We start from the raw sequence: 23,530 nt of genomic DNA, 5'->3' as shown, positions 1-23,530 counted from the left end.
TGTCCTCCCATTACCATTGCTACACAAACCACTAAACCATATCTCATAGCTCCTCATCCAGGTGCCTCTTGAACACTGCCAGGGATGGAGACTCCACCACCCCCTGGGCAGCCATTCCAGTGCCTGACCACCCTCTGAGAGAAAAAGTTCTTCCTTATGTCTAATCTAAACCTCCTCTGGTACAGCTTGAGGCCATTTCCTTGGGTCCTGTTTGTTGTCCGAGAGAAGAGGCCAAACCCCTCCTCATGACAACCTCCCCTTCAGGAAGTTGTAGAGTGCAATGAGGTCTCCCCTGAGCCTCCTCTTCTCCAGACTGCACAATCCCAGCTCCCTCAGCCGCTCCTCATAAGACTTGTGCTCCAGACCCCTCACCAGTTTCATTGTCCTTCTCTGGACACATTCCTTCTTGCAGTGAGGGGCCCAAAACTGAACACAGTACTTGAGGTGCGGCCTCACCAGTGCTGAGTAGAGGGGGATGATCACCTCCCTGCTCCTGCTGGCCACACTGTTTCTAATGCAGGTCTGGATGTTGTTTAGCCCTCTTGGCCACCTGGGCACACTGCTGGCTCATGTTCAGCTGAGCTTCAACCAACACCCCCAGGTCCCTTTCCTCTTCACAGTCATCCAGACACTCAGCTCCAAGCCTCTAGTGCTGCATGGCGTTATTGTAGCCAAAGTGCAAGACCCGGCACTTGGCCTTGTGTTGAACCTCATTCCATTCACCTCAGCCCAGCGATCCAGCTTATCTATATCCCTCTGAAGGGCCTCCTTACCCTCAGGCAGATCAACACCACCTCCCAGCTTGGTGTCATCTGCTGAGGGTACACTCAATCCCCTCACCTAGGTCATCAATAAAGATATTAAACAAGATGGGCCCCAATACCGACCTTTGGAGGACACCACTTGAAATGGGTCACCAGCTGGGCTGAACTCCATTAACCACTACCCATTGGGCACAGCCCTCTAAGCCAGTTCCTTACCCAAAGAAGGGTATGATCTGTCCAGGCCATGGGCAGAAATTTCTTCCCACAAATTAAAATTTGTTATGCTTTCAGGTTAGTACTGCCTTGTCCTTTTTTGTGATATAAAGCTCTAACAATGCTAGCTTAGTAATTTTTGCCACTCGTCAGATCGTTTATTCCTGCTCTTGCACTAACACATTTCTGTTGTTACCATGTCTTTTTTGGTATGAGTGTGTGCAGTCACTTGATGAATTAAATTAAAAGCCTGATCCAGTGTTTCCCTGCTGAAAGGATCTTGAATTGTTTTAGGGTGAGATCAGAGGTTAATAAAAGAATTAAAAATAGCATCAGAACACATTGCATACACTTAGAAAATTGATTTAATGAAATTACTTTAAAAGTAACGCGATGTGTGTATTGTGATGAAATGACCTTGACATAATGACTAGTGTAAGTTGTCTTTTTTGTGAGTATCTTCAGGTATCATTCATTTTCAAGGGTATGTAGTAAAACGCTGAATGGTTTTGAGAGCTGAGTGCTGGTAAGACTACACAACACGTTGTGAATTATGAAGTAAAATTAAAACCAAACTTCAAAGGAAGGAGATAAGGTTTAAATGGAATCATTTTTCTGTCAGGAGTGTCTTCAACCTACCTCTAGATACAGATAGTACTGGGTTGCTTCAAGCCTTACACTGACAAAAATGAAATTAACTTTGAAAAATGTTTGTCTTATTAAGGTGTTCTAACGTAGCATTCTGAGAGATATATCTTTGCATTGAAGGATGTACTTAATTGAAGACATATAACATTTTTAATAATTGAATGTGTTAGCTAATGCAATTAACTTGTTTTGTGGCAATTGTGACAGGTGAATCTGACACAGCTACTAAATGAGGGAGTCCCACTGTCTTTCTTATTTGACACAAGTGTCTATGTGGCCATGCAGTGAACTGGGGCAGGGAATTGATACAGTTGAAAACTAGCTTTTGGTACTCACTGTATAGATAAGTGCATGCTGGTCAACATACAGTGTTGGGCAAAAAAGGTCAAACAGGCTGTTTCAAGAAGCAATGCCAGCTTCTGCTGAACTGTGTTTGTGGGATGCTGCTCTGCAGCTGGGCGGATACATCAATTTGTTGCTAAACAGAGGCAGCCTGACTGGTGTTTCTTTCGTGCTCCCGTTTACATATTCGACCAGGCTCTTGTATGAGCTTTTTCTTAATGGCAGGAATACACAGCAAGGAGAAACGCTCTGTGCGTGAGAGAGAGGAGGAATGGATTCTCTTCTGTTCTGCCATGTCTGCGGTGATACACTGCAGCTTCAGTGTTTCATCTGATGCATAGATTTCTTAATGCAAAGTAATACTCAAAATTATTCTTCTTCTGTTATGTAGACGTTTACACAGTTAGTTTAAACTTATACTTTTACTGTATGGGTGGAGAAATATATGTAAGCTGGAGAATAATTTAAAACAAAGAAATTTGTGGGTAAGATGGTGTATTTTTTCCTAATGTCTGGTGATCCAATTATGTGGATTTAAAGTGAGATCTGCTTAAAGTGGCCTAGTTAGGAAAACTGTCCATCTTTTTTGCTGTGAAAATTGGGTTTGAGTATTTTAACCAAAGAACTTTTACTTGATCTGCACCACAAAGAGTACCTCTCTTCTATTTTTTTTAAATGTTTTTTGCAAGCAAACTGACAAATCTCAAAATAGATGCTTTTAGCTTTGTCTGTTATGTCGCTGACAGAACAATAAATGTCTTTTTTTTTTTTTTTAGTATGTACTTCAACAGTAAATATATAGTAAACTTGCTGCAGAACTGTAGTCCTCTAAATTTCATTCATCTTTTAGGTTGGAGCAGAGTGTATCTTTAAAGATTATTACTAGTACAAAAAATCAAATTCATTTATGTTCTGTATAATTACTTTGCATAAAACAAAGAAAACAAGAAATTAATGTGAAATTAATGCACATACGAATTAATATCTTAACTGGTAAGCATGCAATGTATCTAGTAGTAGAAATATGCCAGATGACCTCTATCTAAAATTCTGAATGAAATTAAGACATATGAAAGTAGTGAAATCAATGGTCACTGCATGCTCTCATTCTTTATATCTGAAGTCAGTCTTTTTATTATTTTGAAAAATATTCTGACTTGTTTCTGCTTTGTACTTCAAGGTATATATGTGAGTAATCACAACTTTTCTTGCTAATTAAATCAATTTAGTAAATAATTAAGACTTTTCAAATGATTTTGCAGACTAGCATGATTTGCAGTATCTTTTTAAGAACTGCATAATTAAGGGGAAAAAAAAACTTTTAGCAGGAAATGTAAGACAATTCCACTAACTCTTCAGTTACTGCAGTCTGTGCTGTGCAAATGTATTAATATTATTATATTTTGGCCTCCTTTGCATTCTGTTTTTTTGTGGTCCACAGCTGAAAACTCTTAAAACTGTAGACTTCGTGTGCCTGAATTTTTGTATATTTTTTTTTAAGTGTTCATGTTGGAAAAGTTGACATTAACCTTGAGGGGAATAAAGAGGTTATGGCAAGAGGTAATTGCTCTAAGCAAGAGAATAGGGAAATACTGCAGCACATTAATGATGCTTAATGTATACTCCATAGAATATATAAGCAGCACAAGCCATGTCTTTGAATGTTCCCTTTTTCATTCAGATTTGCCTAGCAGTACAATAATATTTGAATTCCAGAGACTTCTGCATGTTTCCTACTACTCTCCTAATTTTTACTGCTTTACTGAATTAGTGCTAAGGTGTTAAAATTTTCATAGTAGAGAAATTTGAGCATGAGTTGATTTAATGAAAATGCAATAGAAAAGTATGATTTACTGCTTCTTATCAGTCTTCCAAAGAAAAAAAAAAAGGAGTTTGAATATCACCTCTTTCTGACTTCCAAATGCTGAAGCTTAAAATTATTCCAGTTCATCTAATAATGAAATTGCCTGAAAACTAGTTTTCTGTGGAGAAAGAATGTCAAGAGAATCATTATGTTGTAAGATCTATCCCAGCTTGCACTGTTAGTAGAGGGAAATTTTTAGAACAGGTCAATAAAATGGACAGTAACAGATTGCTAGGACCAGCTTGTATTTACCCAAGTATTGTAAGAGAACTGAAGGATAAAACAGCTCCAAGGCTGAGCTATGAACTGTACTATCTAAGCCACAGTTTGAACCCATGCCAATGTCAGAAGTAAGGAAGACAGTAAATGCAGTGATAGTTTTTAGAAAGATTTATGAGGTGTTTGGGGATCTTTGATTGTCAACGTTGACATCAATACTGGATGTATTCTAGAAAATTATTAATGAAAGGAAAATTAGTTAATTAATGATTGATATACTGATGAAATCGTTTCTGTCTCATTAATGGTTAAAAGCAAATGGAAAACAAAATATGATGGTTGGACTAGATGATCTTAGAGGTCTTTTCCAACCTTAATATTTCTATGATTCCATAATAAAGAAATACATCACTGAGTATCTCCTTGCTTTGTTTCCATCCTATGTACTTGGTTTTGGTATGGTTTTGATTCCTCTCGCTAGTAGAAATTATAGTCAAGGTACAGTAGAACTGATCAAGGTTATTGCAAAAAATATTAGAAAGTCTTTCTTTGTATAGTGCAAATTAGGAATGAGAACTCTGTGCTGAAGAACTTAATAAATATTTAAAATTTAGTAGATATAAAATGCAATTATAGAAATCCATGGAAGAACAATGTGTCGAGGATTATTAAACGAAAAGCTTTTGCTTTGGAATGGAACATCTGAAATGCAAGTATACTTGATTGTTCTCCTACTTTTTTTCTTCATATCTTATTGATTTGTGGAAGACATTGGCTTTGGATCCAGAGAGATATAGTTATTCTTCTGATGTGGCTTTCAGAGGCAACAGTTTAGTTATGGCATTAATTGCTTTCTGTATCTAATCTTGATACTTCAGTTGCTTTGTTGCACTTACTCTGATCTATGCTGGCTCACTGTCCAATAGTTTTGTGTGGTTCAGTACCAGCAGATACTGGACTCGAAAAGTTGAATGGTTGTCATCCTGTTACACAGTGTAGACATTAACACTGAGCTTCTTGGATTGTCTGTGCTTACTTTAAATGCAACTGCATGTTATCTTGCTTTTGATAGCTTCTGTGAAGTGATGGATCAAACTTCAAAGCCCAATCAGCTGAATCTAGATAGTAGGAAGTTATCTTAGAATGGGAAGGTCTTGAAAACTACAGAGAATTATGTACATCTCTACTGGAACTAGAATCTAAATATCTTTAGTGCTGGGGACAATATGCTTTAATTTTACCTTTTCAGTCAACACTATTGTAGCAGAAAGCTCATCTCTATTGCCTTTTTCCTTTCCCAGAAAACTAGAGAGGCTTTAAGTTCTTTCAGGTGTTGAGTCTGTCTTGGCTAATTCTCTCAGTTCTACCATGATGCCAAACAGGTGTTCAAATTGGAGCTGAGAAAAGGATTCTTCTAATTTATTTATACCGTATTTCTCACAGTATTTCAGGTAGTTGTTTCTTGAGGGTTATTATTTTAGAGTTGAATTTTATTTTCAAAATGTATCAGCTACCATTAAAAATACATGAGCAAACCTAGTGTCTTTGGTTTCTGAATGAACCAACAGTATTTAGAAACAGTTTGGTCATTATGATAATATTTACAATTTAATAATAAAATGAAGACAGTACTTCTACTTTAAAAAACTTTTCCAAGTGAATTTGTTTAGCTGTTTGACTAATTTCCCCAAAATAATGCTTTTTGGTTTTAACTGTAAATTCTAGTGTCCATTGTTCTAAAAGAGGGGAAAAAGTTTGAAAGCCCAAGCAGAAGTTCATTTCATTAACTACATTTAGCAGTGTACTGGTTGTTGTCATATGAGAGAGCCTATGCCAGTTATTGCTGTGTCTTCTTGCCAATGAGGGCTTTATTCCATCTTAATTACCTCTCTGTTAGCTTTTCTTACTGCTCATCCACCTATTTAAGACACGGTTATGTGGTATTTCAGTGGACGGGATGCAGGCACCTGTCAATGTGCTGGCAATTTTAAAGATTCTAAGCTGAGATACTTACTTGGATTCATTTAATGTGATGGTTGCATTAAGCAATATAAAAGATGCTAGGTACTAAAGACATCTCTAAAGATGCTCTAACTTGTATTAATCTTTTACAGAGGTATTAGAAAAAGTATAATACTGTTATAAATGGAATTACTTCAATTCCTCATGCATACTATATATTTTCAATCATTTTCTTATGTAGATTATATATTTATACAAATTTTAATAGGATGGCTATTTTGTCTTACTTGAAAATGATGAAAAAGTAGCTGATTAATAGTAAAGCTTTGTGTAAAACTGTCCATAAAGGAACTCTTGTTGGTTTCCATCCACATATTCACGAAACACTGTGCTGTAAGCTTTCAACTGCAACATCACATTTATAAAATGTTCCTCTCACCATTCCCATCAGGCTGATTTCATTTAGATCATTGTCACGTAGAGGGAGTTATCTACAGTTGAATCTGAGTATGAATGCACATTTGAGAAAGACAAAGCAACCTTTCTAGTAGAATCGAAAAGCTAAAATTCGTTTGAGTTATTTCTTCATTTACACATTCAGAACTTCTAAATTAATAAGGATGTGGAAAAGTGAAAAAAGGAACTGTGACAAACTGTGAAGGATGTGAGATAAAATATGAATATTCATTCTACTTTGTTTCCCACCCTGATATGGCAGATGACTTACTACTGATACAGGTCTATTGCTGGGGCCATGTGTATGTCCACCTTATAATAAGTGTAACATATTGAAAGAAAATTTAAGAATGTGCTGTTATTGTTATGTGACATGAACTTCTAGGTGCATAATACGTGAAATAAGACATCTGATTTTGAAAAGAGTTAATGGTTTAATACAGTGGTGCATATTCAGAAGCCGTGATGTTTTGAGAGTTTGGTTGTTGTGTTTTTTAAAACAAGAGTATTTTACCTCTATTTCCTTTGATAATCACCTTCTTGTATAGCTGTCCACTCCCACTGGGATGTTTTTTTGTTTCCAGCGTAAGCAGATGTTTCTCATTTTCAGTCACATATATACTTCCCTCTGTGCTCCACTGCCGTAATTACTTACTTTCTTTTACTTCCTTAATTTACTTTGTTAATTTAGATATTTACTTCACATATTCAGATCTTTCTGTTCAATTTTGAAATGTTTTCTTTTTTTTTCATTAGCCTTTTTCCCTTTTTCTCTTTGTTGAAAATATGTAATAGTTTTCTCTCTCTCTTTTTTTTTTTTTTTTTTTTTTTCCTTCCCGTCTTATAAATTAGTAAGCAAATTATCTACAAAATTCTAGAGGCAGAAGTAGTTATCAGTTTTCACTGGAAAGTGCAAAATTTCCTGTGGGAAAGACAAGTAATATATATGCTTTGCTTCTTTCTGCTGGCAACTTCATAAGGATGTGATCTGAATTCTCCTGATGAAATATCATGTAAGTTTGCAGTAATTTAGTTTGTTCCATACTTGTATAAGTACATACAATTCCAGTATGAGTTCCCAGAGTATTTTCTATACTTACATATTTTAGTTTATGGTTGTGATGCTTTACACACTGCTGTAACTCTGTGCATAGCTTCTTTCTTGGTGAAAATTCCAGAGGGAAAAAGTTCATTGGCAGCATTGTTTTTCAATATCATGGTTGAGAGATAAAATGATGTGTTTAACTTCTAGGGTGTTTGATGTTTTTTGAGAGATTGTGGGCTTTTTTAACATTTGTGTATTTGTGTATTACCTCTGTTTTGAGACCTGTAGTTCCTAGATATTGTTTTCCACTTTTGAAAAAGGTTAATATTTTTTTATATTTCAACTCTTAGTAGTTCTAGTTCATGGCTACCGAGTCAAGTTTCAGTAAATTCAGATAACTTCACTATTTTAATGTGACTGTTAAGAAAATTTAAGCAAAGTCCCTAGTGATTGGAAAAAAGGAAACAACATTCTCATTTTTAAGAAGGGGAGAAAGGAAGACTTGAGCAACTACTGGCCAGTGAGCTACACATCTGTTCCTGGAAGATCATGTAGCACATGCTTCTCAAAGCTATATTAAGGCGCATGTGAGATGAGGAGGCTGTATGAGACAGCCAGCACAGCTTTACCAAGGACAGACTGTGCCTGACAAATCCTATGGCCTCCTATGAGGTGGACAGAGGTACAGCCACTGTTGTCATTTATCTATATTTCAGTAAGGCTTCTGACATGATCCTTATATCTAAATTTGAGAAATATGGATTTGAAAGGTGGATTACTCAGTGGATAAAGAATTGGTTGGATGGCTGCAGCCAGAGGGTTGTGATCAATGAATCTATGTCCAAGTACAGGCCAATCAGAAATGGTGATAGGCAAGGAAGGAGGGACAGTAGCGTGGCTCTGTATGTTATAGAGTTTCAGTGTTGGAGAGTTCAGGGCTGGGAATGATAAGGGTGAATCTTTATGGGTAAGGATTGTGAAGAGTCAACATAGTGGACTATCTGGTGAGGATCTGTTATAGACTGCCTAACAGGATGAAGAGATGAATGAGGCATTCTAAGAGCAGCTGGCAAAGTTGTGTAATCACCAGCCCTTATTCTTATGGGGAACTTTGATTTCCCTGATATATACTGGAAACATAATACAGAGCAGAATAAGCAATCTAGGAGATTTCTAGAGTGTGTGGAAGACAACTTCCTGAAGCAGCTGGTAAGAGAGCCCTGCTGGGGAAGGTGCCCCATTAGAACTGCTGCTCGTGAACAGAGAAGGATTGGTGGAGATCAGGAACTGGCTTGGGCAGAGCAACCAAAAAATGGTAGAGTTGTCTATTCTTAGTGAAGTCAGGAGGCGGGTCAGCAAAACTGCTACCTTGAACTTCTGGAGGGTGGACTTTGAACATGGCTGATAGTGATAGGACAAGGAGGAATGGTTTTAAACTAAGACAGGGGAGATTTAGATTAGATATTAGGAGGAAGTTTTTCACTCAGAAGTTGGTAATGTACAGGAACAGGTTGCCCAAGGAGGTTGTGGATGCCCCATCCCTGGAGGCATTCAAGGCCAGGCTGGATGTGGCTTTGGGCAGCCTGGTCTAGTGGTCGGTGACCCTGCCCACAGGGGGGGCTTCAAACTAGATGATCTAGGTCCTTTTCAGCCCAGGCCATCCTACAGTTCTATGATTTTGTGATGATAATAAAGGGATCCAGGTAGACTGGACACTCCTCAAGAAGAAAGTGTTAAAGGCCCAGGAGCAGGGTGTGTGCATACGCTGTAAAATAAGCTGTTTGGAGAAGACAACTGATGTGGATGAACAGGGGACTTTTTCTGTGGTTCCAGGAGGAAGAGAGTCTACCTCCTGAGGATGGAGGCCTCGGGGAGAATACAAAGAAATTGTTAGGACGTGCAGGGAGAAAATTAGAAAGGCAAAAGCCCAGCATGAACTCAACCTGGCCAATGTAGTAAAAGAGAATAAAATACTTTTTTACAAATATGTTGGCGGTAAAAGGACCAAGGAGAATCTCCATTCTTTAGTAAATGTGTCAGGAAATGTGACCACTGAGGATAAGGAAAAGACTGAGGTTCTCAATGCCTTCTTTACATCTGTCTTTAAAAGTCAGACTAGTTATCTTCGGTGTACTGTACCCACTGACCTGGAAGTCTGGGATGGGGAGCAGAATAAACCCCTCACAATTCCAATGGAAGAGACCTACTATGCCAACTGGAGTCCTTGGAGCCAGTTGGGATTCACCCCAGAGTGCTGACAGAGCTGGCAGAGATGATTGCCAAGCCTCTTTCCACTGTCTACCAGTGGTCCTGATCCCAACGACTGGGGGCTTGCAAATGTGACTTCCATTTACAAAAAAAAGTCATAAGGAGAATCTGGGAAACTACAGGCCTGTCATCCTTCTCTTGGTGGCTTGGAAGGCTATGGAACTGGTCATCTTGAGTGAGATCACATGGCACGTGTAGGACAACAAAAGTATCAGGCCCAGCTGGCATGTATTCATGAAAGTCAGGTCCTGCTTGACCAACCTCGTCTCCTTCTGTGATTGAGTAAGCTGCCTGGTGGACGAGGGAAAGGTTGTTGATGTAGTCTACCTAGACTTCAGCAAAACCTTTGACACTGTCTCCCACAGTGTTCTCCTGGAGAAGCTGGCAGCCATGGCTTGAAGACATATACTGTTTGCTGAGTAAAGAACTGGCTGGATGGCCAGAACCAAAGAGTGGTGGTGAATGGGGTCAAATCCAGCTGTCGATGAATCACCAATGGTGTTCCCTAGTGGTCAGTACTAGAGCATATCCTGTTCCTGTATTTATTGATGCCCTGGATTATGGCATTCATTGCACCTTCAGTAAGTTTGCAGATGACAGCAAGTTGGCTAGAAGCATTGATCTGCCTGGGGGTAGGAAGGCCCCACAGAGGGACCTGGATAGGCTGGATCACTGGGCTGAGGCCAATGGGCTGAAGTTCAAGAATACCAAGTGCCAGGTCCTGCACTTTGGCCACAACAACCCCAGGTGATGCTACAGACTTGGGGCAGATTGGCTGGAAGACTGTGTAGAGGAAATGGACCTGGGCGTTTGATTGCGTTGATTGATGCTCGACTGAACATGAGCCGACAGTGTGCCCAGGTTGGAACTGGGCATTGGTCGAGAAGGAGGCCAATGGCATCCTGACTAGTATAAAAAATAGCGATGCCAGCAGGAATAGGGAAGTGATCTTCCCCCCTCTACTCAGTCCTAGTGAGAGCACACCTCGAGTACTGTGTTCAGTTTTGGGCCTCTGGCTGCAAGAAAGACATTGAGGCCCCGGAGTGTCTTCAGAGATTGGCAACAAAGGTGGAGAGGGATCTGGAGCACAGGCTTTATGAGGAACGGCTGAGGGAACTGAGATTGCTTTGTCTGGAGAAGAGGAGGCTCAAGCGAGACCTTATTGCTCTCAACAACTGCCTGAAAGGAGGTTGTGGTGAGGTGGAGGTCAGCCTCTTCTCCCGTGTAACTGTTGTGATAATAGAGCTAGAGGAAATGTCTTTAGGTTGCGCCAGAGGAGATTCGGGTTGGATATTAGGAAAAATTTCTTCTCTGAAAGAATGGTCAGGTGCTGAAATGAGCTACTCAGTAGGAGATTGAATCACCATTCCTGGAGGTGTTTAAGGAACGCTTAGGTGCTGTACTAAGGGAGGTGGTTTAATGGGGAAGTATTGGTCATAGGTGGACAGTTTGACTGGATGGTCTTGGAGATCCTGTCTAACTTTGGTGATTCTACAATTCTGTGAAAATTTACAGAAGTGATTCCATTTTAGGGAAATTTTCCTGGTAATTAATGTTACATCTGTTTTTGTCAAGAATCAGAAATGAGGCAGAAATTTTAATCTTTACAACTTACTAAGGCACAGAACAGTTTCAGTATCTATGTGAGATATAAGATTCAGGCAGTGCATGTGAAAAGTGATAATAGACCTGATTAACATCATCCCTGATCATCAAATCTATTTTGGAGTTTATTATTCTGTAAGGAATTGGGCATATATTTTCAACTCAAATATTTGAAGCATGTATAACAATTTAGGACAATCATGCTGTAAAAGCTTGGAAATTTATTTCAAATATTAAATGTTGTAAATAATTAGATAAAGAATAGTAATACAGGGAGTGAATAACATTTGACAGTGAAGGTCTGTGTTGAATTTAAAAAACAAAAAAACCCCACCATAGATTAGATTTGAAGAAAGATTTTTGTAATTTTAATCTTTTTTTTTTTTGTCCTTTTTTTTTTTTTGTTTGTTTTGTTTCCATAACAGCTGGAATGATTCTTATCCTGGTAATACGTTATCAAGCATTTGCTGTTATTTTAAGTGAAATTTTTATGATAGTATTTAAATAATGAGAAATGTTCAGTTTTTTAAAAAATATTTGGAAGATCCTCTTTCAATGCATTTTTTTCTGAAAGAACAATACAGAATTTCCAAAATCATAGTATATTTATGCAGACACTTTGCCTTTATGATATTTACTTAGAAGCTGATTACATATATTAAACTAAAAACAAACAAAAACAACAACAAAAACTTTTTTAGAGGAGGTAAGGAAAATAAGTATGTATAAGTAAGTATTTATACAGTTATATTCCAAACAATATTGATTTTGTTGTGAATCAGTGTTTAGACAAAACTGGTTACAAAGCTAAATAACTTTGGACGTTGGCCAAAGTGTGTTGCCATTGCATGTTAATTTTTGGGTTTATATCTTCAGATGTAATCAATAATCAATACTGGCATCTTCTTTCAACTTATATATTAAGTGAACAAACTTATTCTAGAAAGCTAAAATGTTGGCAAATTCGACTGGAACAGAAACTTGAAGAACACAAGCAAAAGTGGAAAACCATTGTATTTTTGTCTGCACGTTCAATGTTTTGTTCTTTTATTTATGAATTGACTTCATTTAGTGTAGTGTGCATTCATCAGTTTTTCTCTAAATATCAAAAGTTAACTGTAAGTATATTTATGTTTACTTTGGTAGTAAAAAAAGATGAGGAAGATTTTGAAGAAAAGAAATCCATTAAGAAAAGAATCAAAGAACTAAAAGTTTTGGACCCCAAAATTGCACAGAATCTGTGTAAGTAGAATCTGTTTTTATGACAAAGTAATGTCATAAATGTTCCATAAAAATTTTTCTCTTTTGTTTGACTGCCTCACAATCACTTTTTGTTTACAGTGTTTGAGAATATGCTTATATGTGTACTAATTGGTGTTAAGCTCAAATGTGCAAGAATTTAAACATGTTCTTATAAAAAGAGCAGAAAACAGCGAAGCAATATCCTTCATTTAAGACTCAAATTATTCTCTATGTGCCTGAACAATTGGGTACAGCTGTATACCTGTGTATCTATTTTTATCATCGGTGTATTCGTGAATCATTATTGTCCCTTAGCCAAAAAGTTAAAAAAGACTGTAATGCATAGTCATTTCTCATGAGTTTTGTAGGAGTAAAACTATAATTAGGCCTACTAATATACAAAAAAAGGATGCTAAAGTTTTGGCAGGGAGGAGTGCTACAATGAATTTTTGGACATTGAAGGACATGGTTTAGTGAGAACTATTAGTTATAGGTGGATGGTTGGACTGTATGATCTTGTAGGTCTTTTCCAACCTTGGTGTTTCTGTGATTCTGTGAATAGGTAACAAAATGCTGGCAGAATTGAAACAGGAAATTATTTGATTATATTGTAGAAATGAACAGTTTTTATTAGAATATTTTGATCTTTTAACTGCTTTATGGTTTTGCTGGTTGTAATCTTCTCAAGCTGCTCTTCTGTGAAAAAGCACAAGAAAGACTGGTCAAGAAAAATGTGCAATTGTAATCTCTGCAAAAACTAATATGGTGGCAGCAATTGTTCTTGAGAGTAGACTTGTCACTGGTTATCTTCCACAATGCCAAATGTTATGTTTACCAAACAAATGGAAAAGGCTGAAATTATAGGAGAAGAGTAATTAAAAATATGTTTTAAATTGTTTTCTCTTACCTATATTTCTTTATGTAGTGCTTGTTGACTTGCAGATGCCATAGCCTGCTTAACTAATATTCTACAAGTAGAAAAAAGATTGTTGTTGTCTTGTGTTCTTCACTGTTGGTTGAATCTTTATTTTAGCAATTTTCCTTGGATCTTTCCGAGTGCCTTACGAAGAAATTAAAATGATGATTTTGCAAGTAGATGAAACACTACTCTCAGAGTCCATGATTCAGGTAGGGAAACTTATGTTTCATCTCAGTATTTCAGGATAAGTTTCTCATTAAATAGATTATGTGCGCCTAAAAAGCTTCTGAAACCTAAAATGTTTGGCTTGTAAATCACTGCAGTAATATTTTTTTTCTGTGAATTCTAGTTCTTTTTATATTTGCAAAGCTATTTTTAATGAACGTAGCTGTGTTGATATTCTGTGTTTTTTGTATTCATATTCTTCATACCTAACTGGACATTTTGTTTATATATTTTTAAATTGCATATGATATTTTGTTTGTTTCCTTGTTACTAGTATTAAAAATATATATTTCAGGCTCAAGTGCCATAGGTGTATTTTTCTGGTTGGAAACTAGGCCAAAAAATATCATTTTTTTATTTTGTCTTTCCTCTTTCCTGTTCTCTCAGAGCTGATATAATCCAGAGTCTTGCCTTAGGGCATTCACAGTGACCGCTTCTCTTCCTTAGAGCTTATTTGGGTAGTTTTTTCCTTTTCTGTATTATTTTATTCAGTGTATGACTCTGTATGGAGACAAAAGATACTCAAAATTCCTTATGTTTTTCTTTTCACAGTGTCATTTAAAAGATGGCAAGCTAAAAAATTCTATAGAACTAAGTTTAGTAGAAACTCTTTATTCTAGAACCATGGGAAAAAAACATTTGGAAGAAAGGTCTGTAGGTCATCTGCTCCAATCCCTTGTCATAGCCAGGTCAGGGAGAGGAAGTTGCTCAGGGCTTTTCCCCTTCCGATTTGGACTCCAACTAAAGTTGGAGACTCCATAGTTTTCTAGACACATTTTGCAGTGTTGAACTACTCTTATAGAGAAAAACTTTTTCTTAATTATTCAGCTGGGTTTTTCTTTTTTTCTACTTGTGGCCTTGGCCTTCTGCTGCACTCCTCTAGGAGAAACCTTATTCTATCTTTATGCCCTCCAGTTGGGGTACCTGAAGACCATGTTAAATTCTCTGGCAGCTTGTTTTGTTTAAGTGGAACAGTCTCAGTTCTATCAGATTTGCCATGCCCCTATGTTGTATGCTATGACCCCCAGTCATCTTGATGACATTCCATTTGATTTGCAGAGATGCTTCTTTAGACCAAGATTATCTTTCTTTCATATTAATATCTTTATCTTTCTTACATATCAATATTATGAAAGACTGGCATCTTCATAATTTCTCTCTACAGAGAAAGTAAAATGGTTTTTGCATCCTTGGGGTTTAGGGAAATAGATCAGCCCATTAATGGCTTGTTAATTAAAGACATTCTTCTATGTGAACATGTAGCAATCATTTAATCAACTGTGACAAGTTAAGAAGAAAATATACTTTCACAGAGAATTGTTTACTTTCCTCTGATTCTCCTGTGATGTATTATTTCTATTTGAATGCTATGTACCTTGGAATAGGGAACGCTTACTTTTCTCTATCTTTAAAATTGTTAACATGACCAAGCTCTACTCTAGTCTCTGTTAATAATAGTAATGGTTAATAATAGTACCAGATACTGTTTTCATATTATGCTGTTGCTTTGTTGTTGTTGAAGTGTTTTGTTTTTTTTTTAAATTGTTAATTTATTTATTTATTTATTTATTTTTAATATTAACAGTAGGGTAAGTTAAAAAAGCATATTCAGTAAGCTGTCTTTGTATAAAGACTGCTCTGAAGGTGATGTCTACTATTTATTTCCATAGAAACTATAACAAATACGAAGAACTCAACAATAATATTTGATGGAGCAAATTCTCAGCTATGACACATTAGTTTCCATCATTGTCACCACCAGTAACTATGCATTTTTACTAGCAATGAAAAAGTGCCTGCATGCTGCACTTATAAAATGCACCAGCTGAGGTGACTTACTGCTTCACATCTGCTATGATGGTGTCATTGCTAGGAAAATGTTGCCAATGCAGTCAAACTTTCACTGTACTAATGTCCACTGTTTGGTCTCCATAAACATTCACCAATCATTGAAGAATGTCACTAGGTGCCATTTTTTTTCCCACATGGAGGATTTCAGTTAAACACTTTTGCTTCATACGCACTTTCATGTCAATCACCATCTTGTCAGGCTGCCTCTCTGCTGATAAAAGGACTGCCTTGTCCTTTTTTCTTAACAAGGCTTAGACTCCAAATTTACCTTGCAAGCTTGTGTGTAATCATTTTTTTTCAAGTGGCTTTATCCAGGTTTCTTGTTTCTGGATAAAATGGTTTTGTAATAAGTTTGAAAACAATGTCATCCGAGTTTAAACTTCAAAAAGCACTTAGACAGCTCTCTTCCTTTGAAAGTGGTTGACTCTTGTGCCTCATTACCTTAAAAATCCTAGTAGTCACCTTTATATATGCCAGGGTTACTAAATAAATGATAATACCCGTCTGTATGTCTCTGTTCTGCCTTTACAAACCTTCACAAATATGGCTTTTGGACATCCAATGAAAATGTAGTTCTGTGCATTTCGTGATTCTGAGAAAAGCAAAAGCATACATATGTTTACAAGCATGCGGCTGTTTTTATTTATTTATAAAATACATCAAATATTTTCATTCTTCTTCTATTCAGAAATTTCTTATCATTCATTTCTGATTGTCTAGCTGTAAATATTGTCCAGTACATCACTGTTCTTGAGGTTGGATACTTTTCCTTAATCATAACCTTTTCGTTATATAGAAGTAATATGTATGTGTCATTCGTGTCTCTTTATTCCAATTTCCTCCATCTTCCTGTAAGAAATTAAATCTAGTTTTGAAAGCCATAAGAACTCTGAATTTTATGCTGTGATCCAAATAGTCATTGACCAACTATTGGGATGTTTTTTGTGAATTAGTCAAAATTATATCTCCCGTTTATTCTCTGATATTCAAACTGTATTTTTATCACTAGCAATTCTAAAACATTATGTGAACATTACACAGCTTCTCTGATACCAATCACTACTTCAGGCTTTTTTCTGGTGTTCAATATTGAAAACATTCATATAGCACTTGACAGTTTTTTTTCAGAAGTTTTGTGATCTGTTTTTCTACGTGTGAAAACCATATTATCAAAATGAGCTTTTAATCTCTGTAAAAATTAAGGAGTTGTAGTTAAGATATTGGTAATAATTGGTTATGTAAATTTTGTATATCAAGACAGAAATAAGTTCATAAGATTATGAACTCCTAATTTAAAAAGTGTTTTTTTACACTCAGAATCTCTGTGCCCTTTTGGTGTTTGCTGAATTTTATAGATTTAATCCTGGACATCTTAATCCATAATGAATAAAGGCAGTCTGTTTTTACAAAGAATATTTTTCAATTGTAATAGATAATACTGCCATAAATTTGTCATGCTGTAAATTAGCCTGAACACATCCAGATCCATAAAATTTAATTTTGCATTATTTAAAGCATAATAATTTGTGCATTTTTAATACTGCTATTTTTTTTTTTAAACCAAAAGTCTTATCTCATTATGGACTGTATTGAAACTGTTCATTCCATAACTATTGTTTAGTCTTTGGTGTATTTCAGCCATTGAGTGTAACTCTAACTTTCCTTATTTGCAGACTTTACTTTCTTGAAGTAAAACAAATCATTTGTCTTAGTCCTTAGAATAAAAGTGGGGTTTCAGTTCTTAAATAATGTGTATTTTTACAGTATTGTCTAGTAATTTAACTTCAGAATATGGCAATAGGCAGTGGGAGAACTGTGATTGCTAGACCTGATGCGGTATTAGAATGATTGTATCCTTAGTTCAGAATACTGTCCTTCCTAGTAGTTGAAGGAGTTTTTTAAGTAAGAAGACAATCTTTCTCTTGTTTTCATACTATGATGGAAGCTTAGCCTCTGTGTAACCAGGAACACAGGATTCATGACATGAGTAAGAAAGCTGGATAGAGGAATCCTGAATATAGTAGTTATATAGCCTGAATATTGCCTAGTAGTTATAGCAGACATCTTGGGAAAGGACAGAACTGAGCTACTAGCTGTCAAATTTAGGCATAATTGGATCTTTGAGAAGCTGTCTTCCAGAACTTGCTCAGAATAGTCATTTTCACTTTACCTACTACTTACCTGGTAATTAGAGTGGAATACAGAAGTCCATATATAAGCATAGGTGCCTAAGTACTCAGGAAGCTTCAGGGAATCTGAAGACTTCTTAGATGATCAGGTGTAGGGTGACATGTTTAGATTTCTGTGTTGAAATGACATTCACTTATGAAAGTGAATATGACCTCTTGAATTTAGCTGAAGCTGAGACCTACCTCTGAAATCCTATTTCTCACAAGTCTGTAGGCTAAGTAGTGTCTAATGGGTTTAAAGTTTTGTAAATATGGATGTTACCTGTCATCAATTTACAATCAAATTTTTTTTTTTTTTTTAAATACTAGAAAATAAACTATCCATTTCCACTAGTGATTTTTGCCATCCTTTAGTTAGGTGTGTTACTTGTTCCTTGTCCTATTTACTTTAGTTTTCTTTGCATAACTTTATTTTTATTTTTATTTTTTTTTTAATTCTATTTTGGAAAAAGGCTACAGAAACATATACATTGATGGAAACAGCAGCTGATGGTAGTCACTTGCTTTCTACACTTTGTTACGTCAATTTGTATGTTACCTGTTTACATTCTACCAACCTTGGTACAGCAGTGTTATCTTTGGAATTTATGTTAATAAAACATAAGTAATACTGCTTACATGCAATTATATAAGCAATGCAGAATCTGAGATTTCTAAATCTACTTTCTTTTTCTTGATAGAATTTAATAAAACATCTTCCAGAGCAAGAACAACTGAATGCATTGTCAAAGTTCAAGAATGAGTACAATAATTTATCTGAGCCAGAGCAGTTTGGAGTTGTGGTGAGTTCTACTAGTGTTTCTTTTCTTTTCTTGCCTGAAAAACAATTTTATTATACTGATATAGAAGCATTACCAGCTTCTTCCTAAATGTGAAGAGGTTGCATATTAAGAGCAGACTGTAGTTGCTGCTTTTTAATTGGACTTTCAAGGGACATATGCATGGATGTGGAAGGCCTGATTGTTATGTCCTCTTTTGTTAAGAATGTAATTTAGTTAAGACTAAACAAACAGAAAAATTTTATTTCCTGTGGCACTGGGAGATAAGGAGCCATTTTTGGATTTCAGTACTTAAAATTGTTTGACTTGACCTTTATTTGCACTGATAAATCATTATCAATGATATTATTGTTATGAGTGAAATTTTCTGCATTTTGTGGTTTTCAGTGTGATAAGCAGCCAAGCTCCTTTGTGCTTCTCTCTCACTCCTCATCTGTAAAAGAACAGGGAGAGTAAGTACAATGAAAAGAAAGCTTACAGGTTGAGATAAAGAGAAAGAGATCACTCATCATTTACCACCATGAGCAAAACAAGGTAGAGAGATTAATGTTATTTATTGCCAACAGACAGACTAGAGTAGCAGGAACTAGAAGCAAACATCCCCCCATACAATTTCTTCTAACTCTTCTCCCTGGGTGCTGCAGGGGAATGGGAAATGATGGGAAATGGATGCTGCGGTCAATCCAGAATGCTTTATCTCTGCTGTTCCTTCATGGTCACTCTCTACCCTTCTCCAGCATGGGTTTCTTCCCATGAGATGCTGTCCTTCCCAAAATAGACTGATGTGGGCTTCCCACAGACTGTAGCTCTTCAAGAACTGCTGCAACATGGGTCTGTACCATGGGGGTTGTGCAGTACATCAGGAATGGACTTCTCAATCATGAATCCCCTTGGGTCTGCAACTTTTGTCAGACCGACTCCATGGCTGCAGCTCTGGTCTGGGGCTACTCCTGTGGGAGCTCTCCATGGGTTGTGTGCTCTTTCAGGCCACATCTACCTTCTGCACTGTGGGCTGCTGTTGTACATAATTTTTTTCCTTTCTCAGTAGCTCTGCCCTGGCCAGTGATGGATTCCTTTTGGAACTGGCTGGAGCTGGTTCCAGTCTTACATGGGGCAGCTTCTGGGCTGTTCTCAAAGATGCTAATCTCTGCAGCGCTCCCTTGTGCCCTGCCCCCAAACCTTCCCGTATAAACTTGATACACACTGATGTTTTTTCTTTCTATTCTCCATGTAAACGAGAATAAAATACCATTGATATCATCATGTTAAACTATTCTGCATCTTTCCTCCTATATTTTATAGTACGTGCAATCAAGAATTATTACAGTCACTTTTTCCATTCCCAGTGGGAAGATATGTTTATAACATCTCCCAGGCTGACAAGAAAAGGAAACATTGTTGGTTCATTGGTGGTGGTTGATAAATACAGTTTTGGAATATCATGTATATAGCCCATAATTCATAAATATTACAGATTTTGTCCTAACAAATACAGAGCAATTTCTTTTCCCAGATGCACACATCCATATAGGTCTCTGATTTTCCTTGTCCATTCGTCATGTTTCAAGCTAAGATGATCACTGTCAGCTTCATCCAGGAGGATTTCAAGGAGAGGAAGTATTACTTTTAGATGTATCTCTGGATTTGGGAAAAGGAGTATCATGTCATAACAATAGATACTTTTTGTTGGCAGTTATCTGTGTGAATATCAACTATTTGTACCTAAATTTTAGAACATCTGGACTACAGGTACATTGTGGATTTCCTAAACTCCTTTTTTGACCTGGAATAATAATCTTCATGTTAAGAAAAACAATGTAATTAGAAGCCAGACATACCAAGTTTGGTTTGGATTCTCAAACTGAAAATTTAAATAATAAATTTAGTGAAATTTAATGAAACAGAAATTTCAGTGAAATTTCTGTATCTATATAAATTCTGATGGTAGAGGCTCATTTGATGTAAATTTTGCAATATTTTCAGAGGAGTTGATTAATGACAAAATGGAGGGTAAAATGTTATTAGAATGACCATGATACAGGAAAAAAATAAACAACAAAACACTCTTTCACTTTTAAGCATGCCATCATCTTTTGGCATGAATGTGGTCCATGTAAACATTGAGATGACACACTGATGAGCATCATAAGCCAAGAGAAGGAAGCTAATAATGGGATATGTTAGAAGGACATTTTCTAGCTCAGTTTTTTTTTGTTGTTGTTGTTTTTGTGCCACAGAAGCTAAGTCTTTCTGTGCTGGTCAGAATTGCACCCCTGACATGCGGAAATCAAACTCTATAACCAGATTAAGGATATAGAGCAGTTTACTTCAGCAGTGCGCATATGCTGGGTGCAAGGGGGATAGATCCTCCTAATTTGCACACCGTGAGGAAAAAGCATAGAATCATAGAGTCACCAAGGTTGGAAAAGACCTAAAAGATCATCCAGTCCAACCATTCACCTATTCCCAATAGCTCCCACTAAACCATGTCCCTCAACACAACATCCAGCCTTTCCTTGAACACCCCCAGGGTCGGTGACTCCACCACCTCCCTGGGCAGTCCATTCCAGTGCCTGACCACCCTTTCTGCAGCAATACCTGAATGGTGGTATGGCAATAGTCTGTCAATGAAAGTCCACTAGGCAGATCAGTGCAGTTAAATTATCAGTCACAGAATCACAGAATCACCAAGCGTGGAAAAGACCTACAAGATCATCCAGTCCAACCATCCGCCTATCACCAATCGTTCGCACTAAACCATGTTCCTCAACATCCCTCAACACAAAATCTAAACATTCCTTGAACACCCCCAGGCTCGGTGACTCCACCACCTCTCTGGGCAGCCCACTCCAGTGCCTGACCACCCTTTCTGAAAAGTAATACTTCCTCATGTCCAGCCTGAATCTCCCCTGCCGTAGCTTGAAACCATTCCCTCTGGTCCTATCACTAATGACACGAGAGAAGAGGCCGACCCCCAGCTCACTGCAACCTCCCTTCAGGAAGTTATAGAGAACAATGAGGTCAGATATAAAAGATATAAGCAGATATAAGCTGAACTAATACATAATCAATTGTTTTCCAGGAATTTGGATGCATATTCATTACATTCCTGAGAGTCCATTAGCATGCAGACCCTCCACCCATGTGCGTGTGTAGTGGGTTGTGGGATGAAGAATCAGTCTTCCTTGTGAAGGCTTGTGGTCTTCCTCGCTGCAGGCTTCTGACTTGCGGGAGGGGAAGCCCCCAGACTGGTTTTTGCTTGCCATCATCTAGATGATAGATTGACATCTAATCCTCTCACTGCCAGATGTCCTCAGGCTGTTCTCAAACTCTTATCTTTATGGCCTCCATCTCCCTCATTGTCCCAGACCCAGCGTCTGCTATCCCCACTCTTCTAACAACCTCCACATATTTGCTTCTGTGAACTATCTCTAAATTCCCCTATCCTCAGTCCCTGTGAAACCCTTTTCTCATCTTTTACTGTGGGGCCTTTCTCTTGTCCTGTCCTTCACCCTCATTCTGTAAACATTTTTTTTTTAATTTTTATTTTTTGTTTAATTTTTATGTAAACATGAAACTTTACTTTTTCTTAATAAATGTGGACATACTGTGTGTGTGTATATATATATATGTAAAGAACTAGCATCTGTTCTAGCATTCAGCTTGCTACATGCTTCACTTTTGCTCAGTATTAAAAGTTCATGGCTTCCTTTAAATTTGATATTAGAAAATTGAAAGGGTAGGCTGATTATGTAGCAGAGAAGTTCATACATATCAATGTTACTGAGAGAAATTCAAATGTTCTTTGCTGGAGCATGATGCTGCTCTCTGATAACCTTGTTACAAACCATGTCTGCCAGGATGATAAGAGAAAAGCATGCATCTAAACTTGAGCAGCTTTGAGTCTTACAAATTATGGAAAAAATGCTAGTAGAGATGGATTTGTACCAGTAAATTTAACTACAGATTCATTTGGTTAAGGTATAAACATCTGTTTGACCATGCCAAATAATTTCAACAGTAATATATTTGTAATTGATTTGTTGAAGAAACAGGACAATGACATGCTAGTTTATACATTTTCATTGAATTAGTAAAATTAAAAGTTAAGTAGCAAATGTTTTCTCCATTTTTATCAAGAATAACTACTGATTTTAAAAAAGAAAAAAAGACATTTAAAAGTTAATTCCACATAGGTTAAAGCTTGATTGGCTTTTTTTTTTTTTTTTTTTTTTTTTTTTTTTTAATGTTTTCAACCTAAGTCTACTGAGAAGTCTGCCTTTGGTTCTTTAAACATTCCAAATTTACTACAGTTAGGCATACTGACAGCAGTAGTAAATCTGAAATTTACAGTGAGTTAGTGTTTTCCAAGTGGTCAGGAGACCCTGCATCAGTTCTTATGGTTACCTGTCAGCATGAAAAGAGGACATTGCTTACTGGAGGCAAAAGCATGTTTAGTTTGCAATTTTTGCTGTCGTTAGAATAACATAAATAATGAGAGCTAATTTGCATTTTAAAGACTAGTCTGATTTTAGTTGGTTCAGAAAGTCTCCGGTATTATTGGAGTATTTATCAGAAATTATTTTAATACCACGTTATTTTCTCTGCAGTGTTCAGAGTGTCCACAATGTTGTACAACTATGCAGTTGCCTATCCCGAACAGTTTTGTCTAAAATGGTACTTTAGCTGACAACTTAAAACACGTCTGATTAATTATCAGTGAACCTTTCTGGTATCAAGATAGATCATCAATAAGATCCAACTGTCTTCTACTTGTGTTTCTGAAAGGTGAATGTGCTCTTATATGTTTGTGTTATGTAGTTCAGTAACACTACATCTTTGACTACTCCCCTTTCAACGCTCGCTATTTGAGGATTTTTTGCAAACAGGGATGTATTTTGAAAGGCTCCTGCAAGTTAATTCAATTTTTTTTTTTTAA

The 23,530-nt window shown here is 36.8% G+C and overlaps 1 protein-coding gene across 1 annotated transcript in view; it reads left to right on the top strand.

Moving 5' to 3' along the window:
• The window catches only part of DIAPH3 (diaphanous related formin 3), a 229,452-nt gene that overhangs the window by 81,179 nt on the left and 124,743 nt on the right, over window positions 1–23,530 (top strand). The window contains exons 18-20 of the mRNA XM_042867343.1: window positions 12,533–12,628; window positions 13,662–13,756; window positions 18,493–18,594. Coding sequence (XP_042723277.1) covers window positions 12,533–12,628; window positions 13,662–13,756; window positions 18,493–18,594 — 293 coding nt within the window. The remainder of the gene's footprint in view (window positions 1–12,532; window positions 12,629–13,661; window positions 13,757–18,492; window positions 18,595–23,530) is intronic.

The sequence above is a fragment of the Lagopus leucura genome, unplaced genomic scaffold (assembly GCF_019238085.1).
Source record: "Lagopus leucura isolate 7727_CA_CO unplaced genomic scaffold, USGS_WTPT01 Super-Scaffold_100001, whole genome shotgun sequence".
Classification (NCBI taxonomy): Eukaryota; Metazoa; Chordata; class Aves; order Galliformes; family Phasianidae; genus Lagopus; species Lagopus leucura.
The sequence above is the reverse complement of the archived record's forward strand: the minus strand, read 5'-3'. Positions and strand labels throughout refer to the sequence as shown.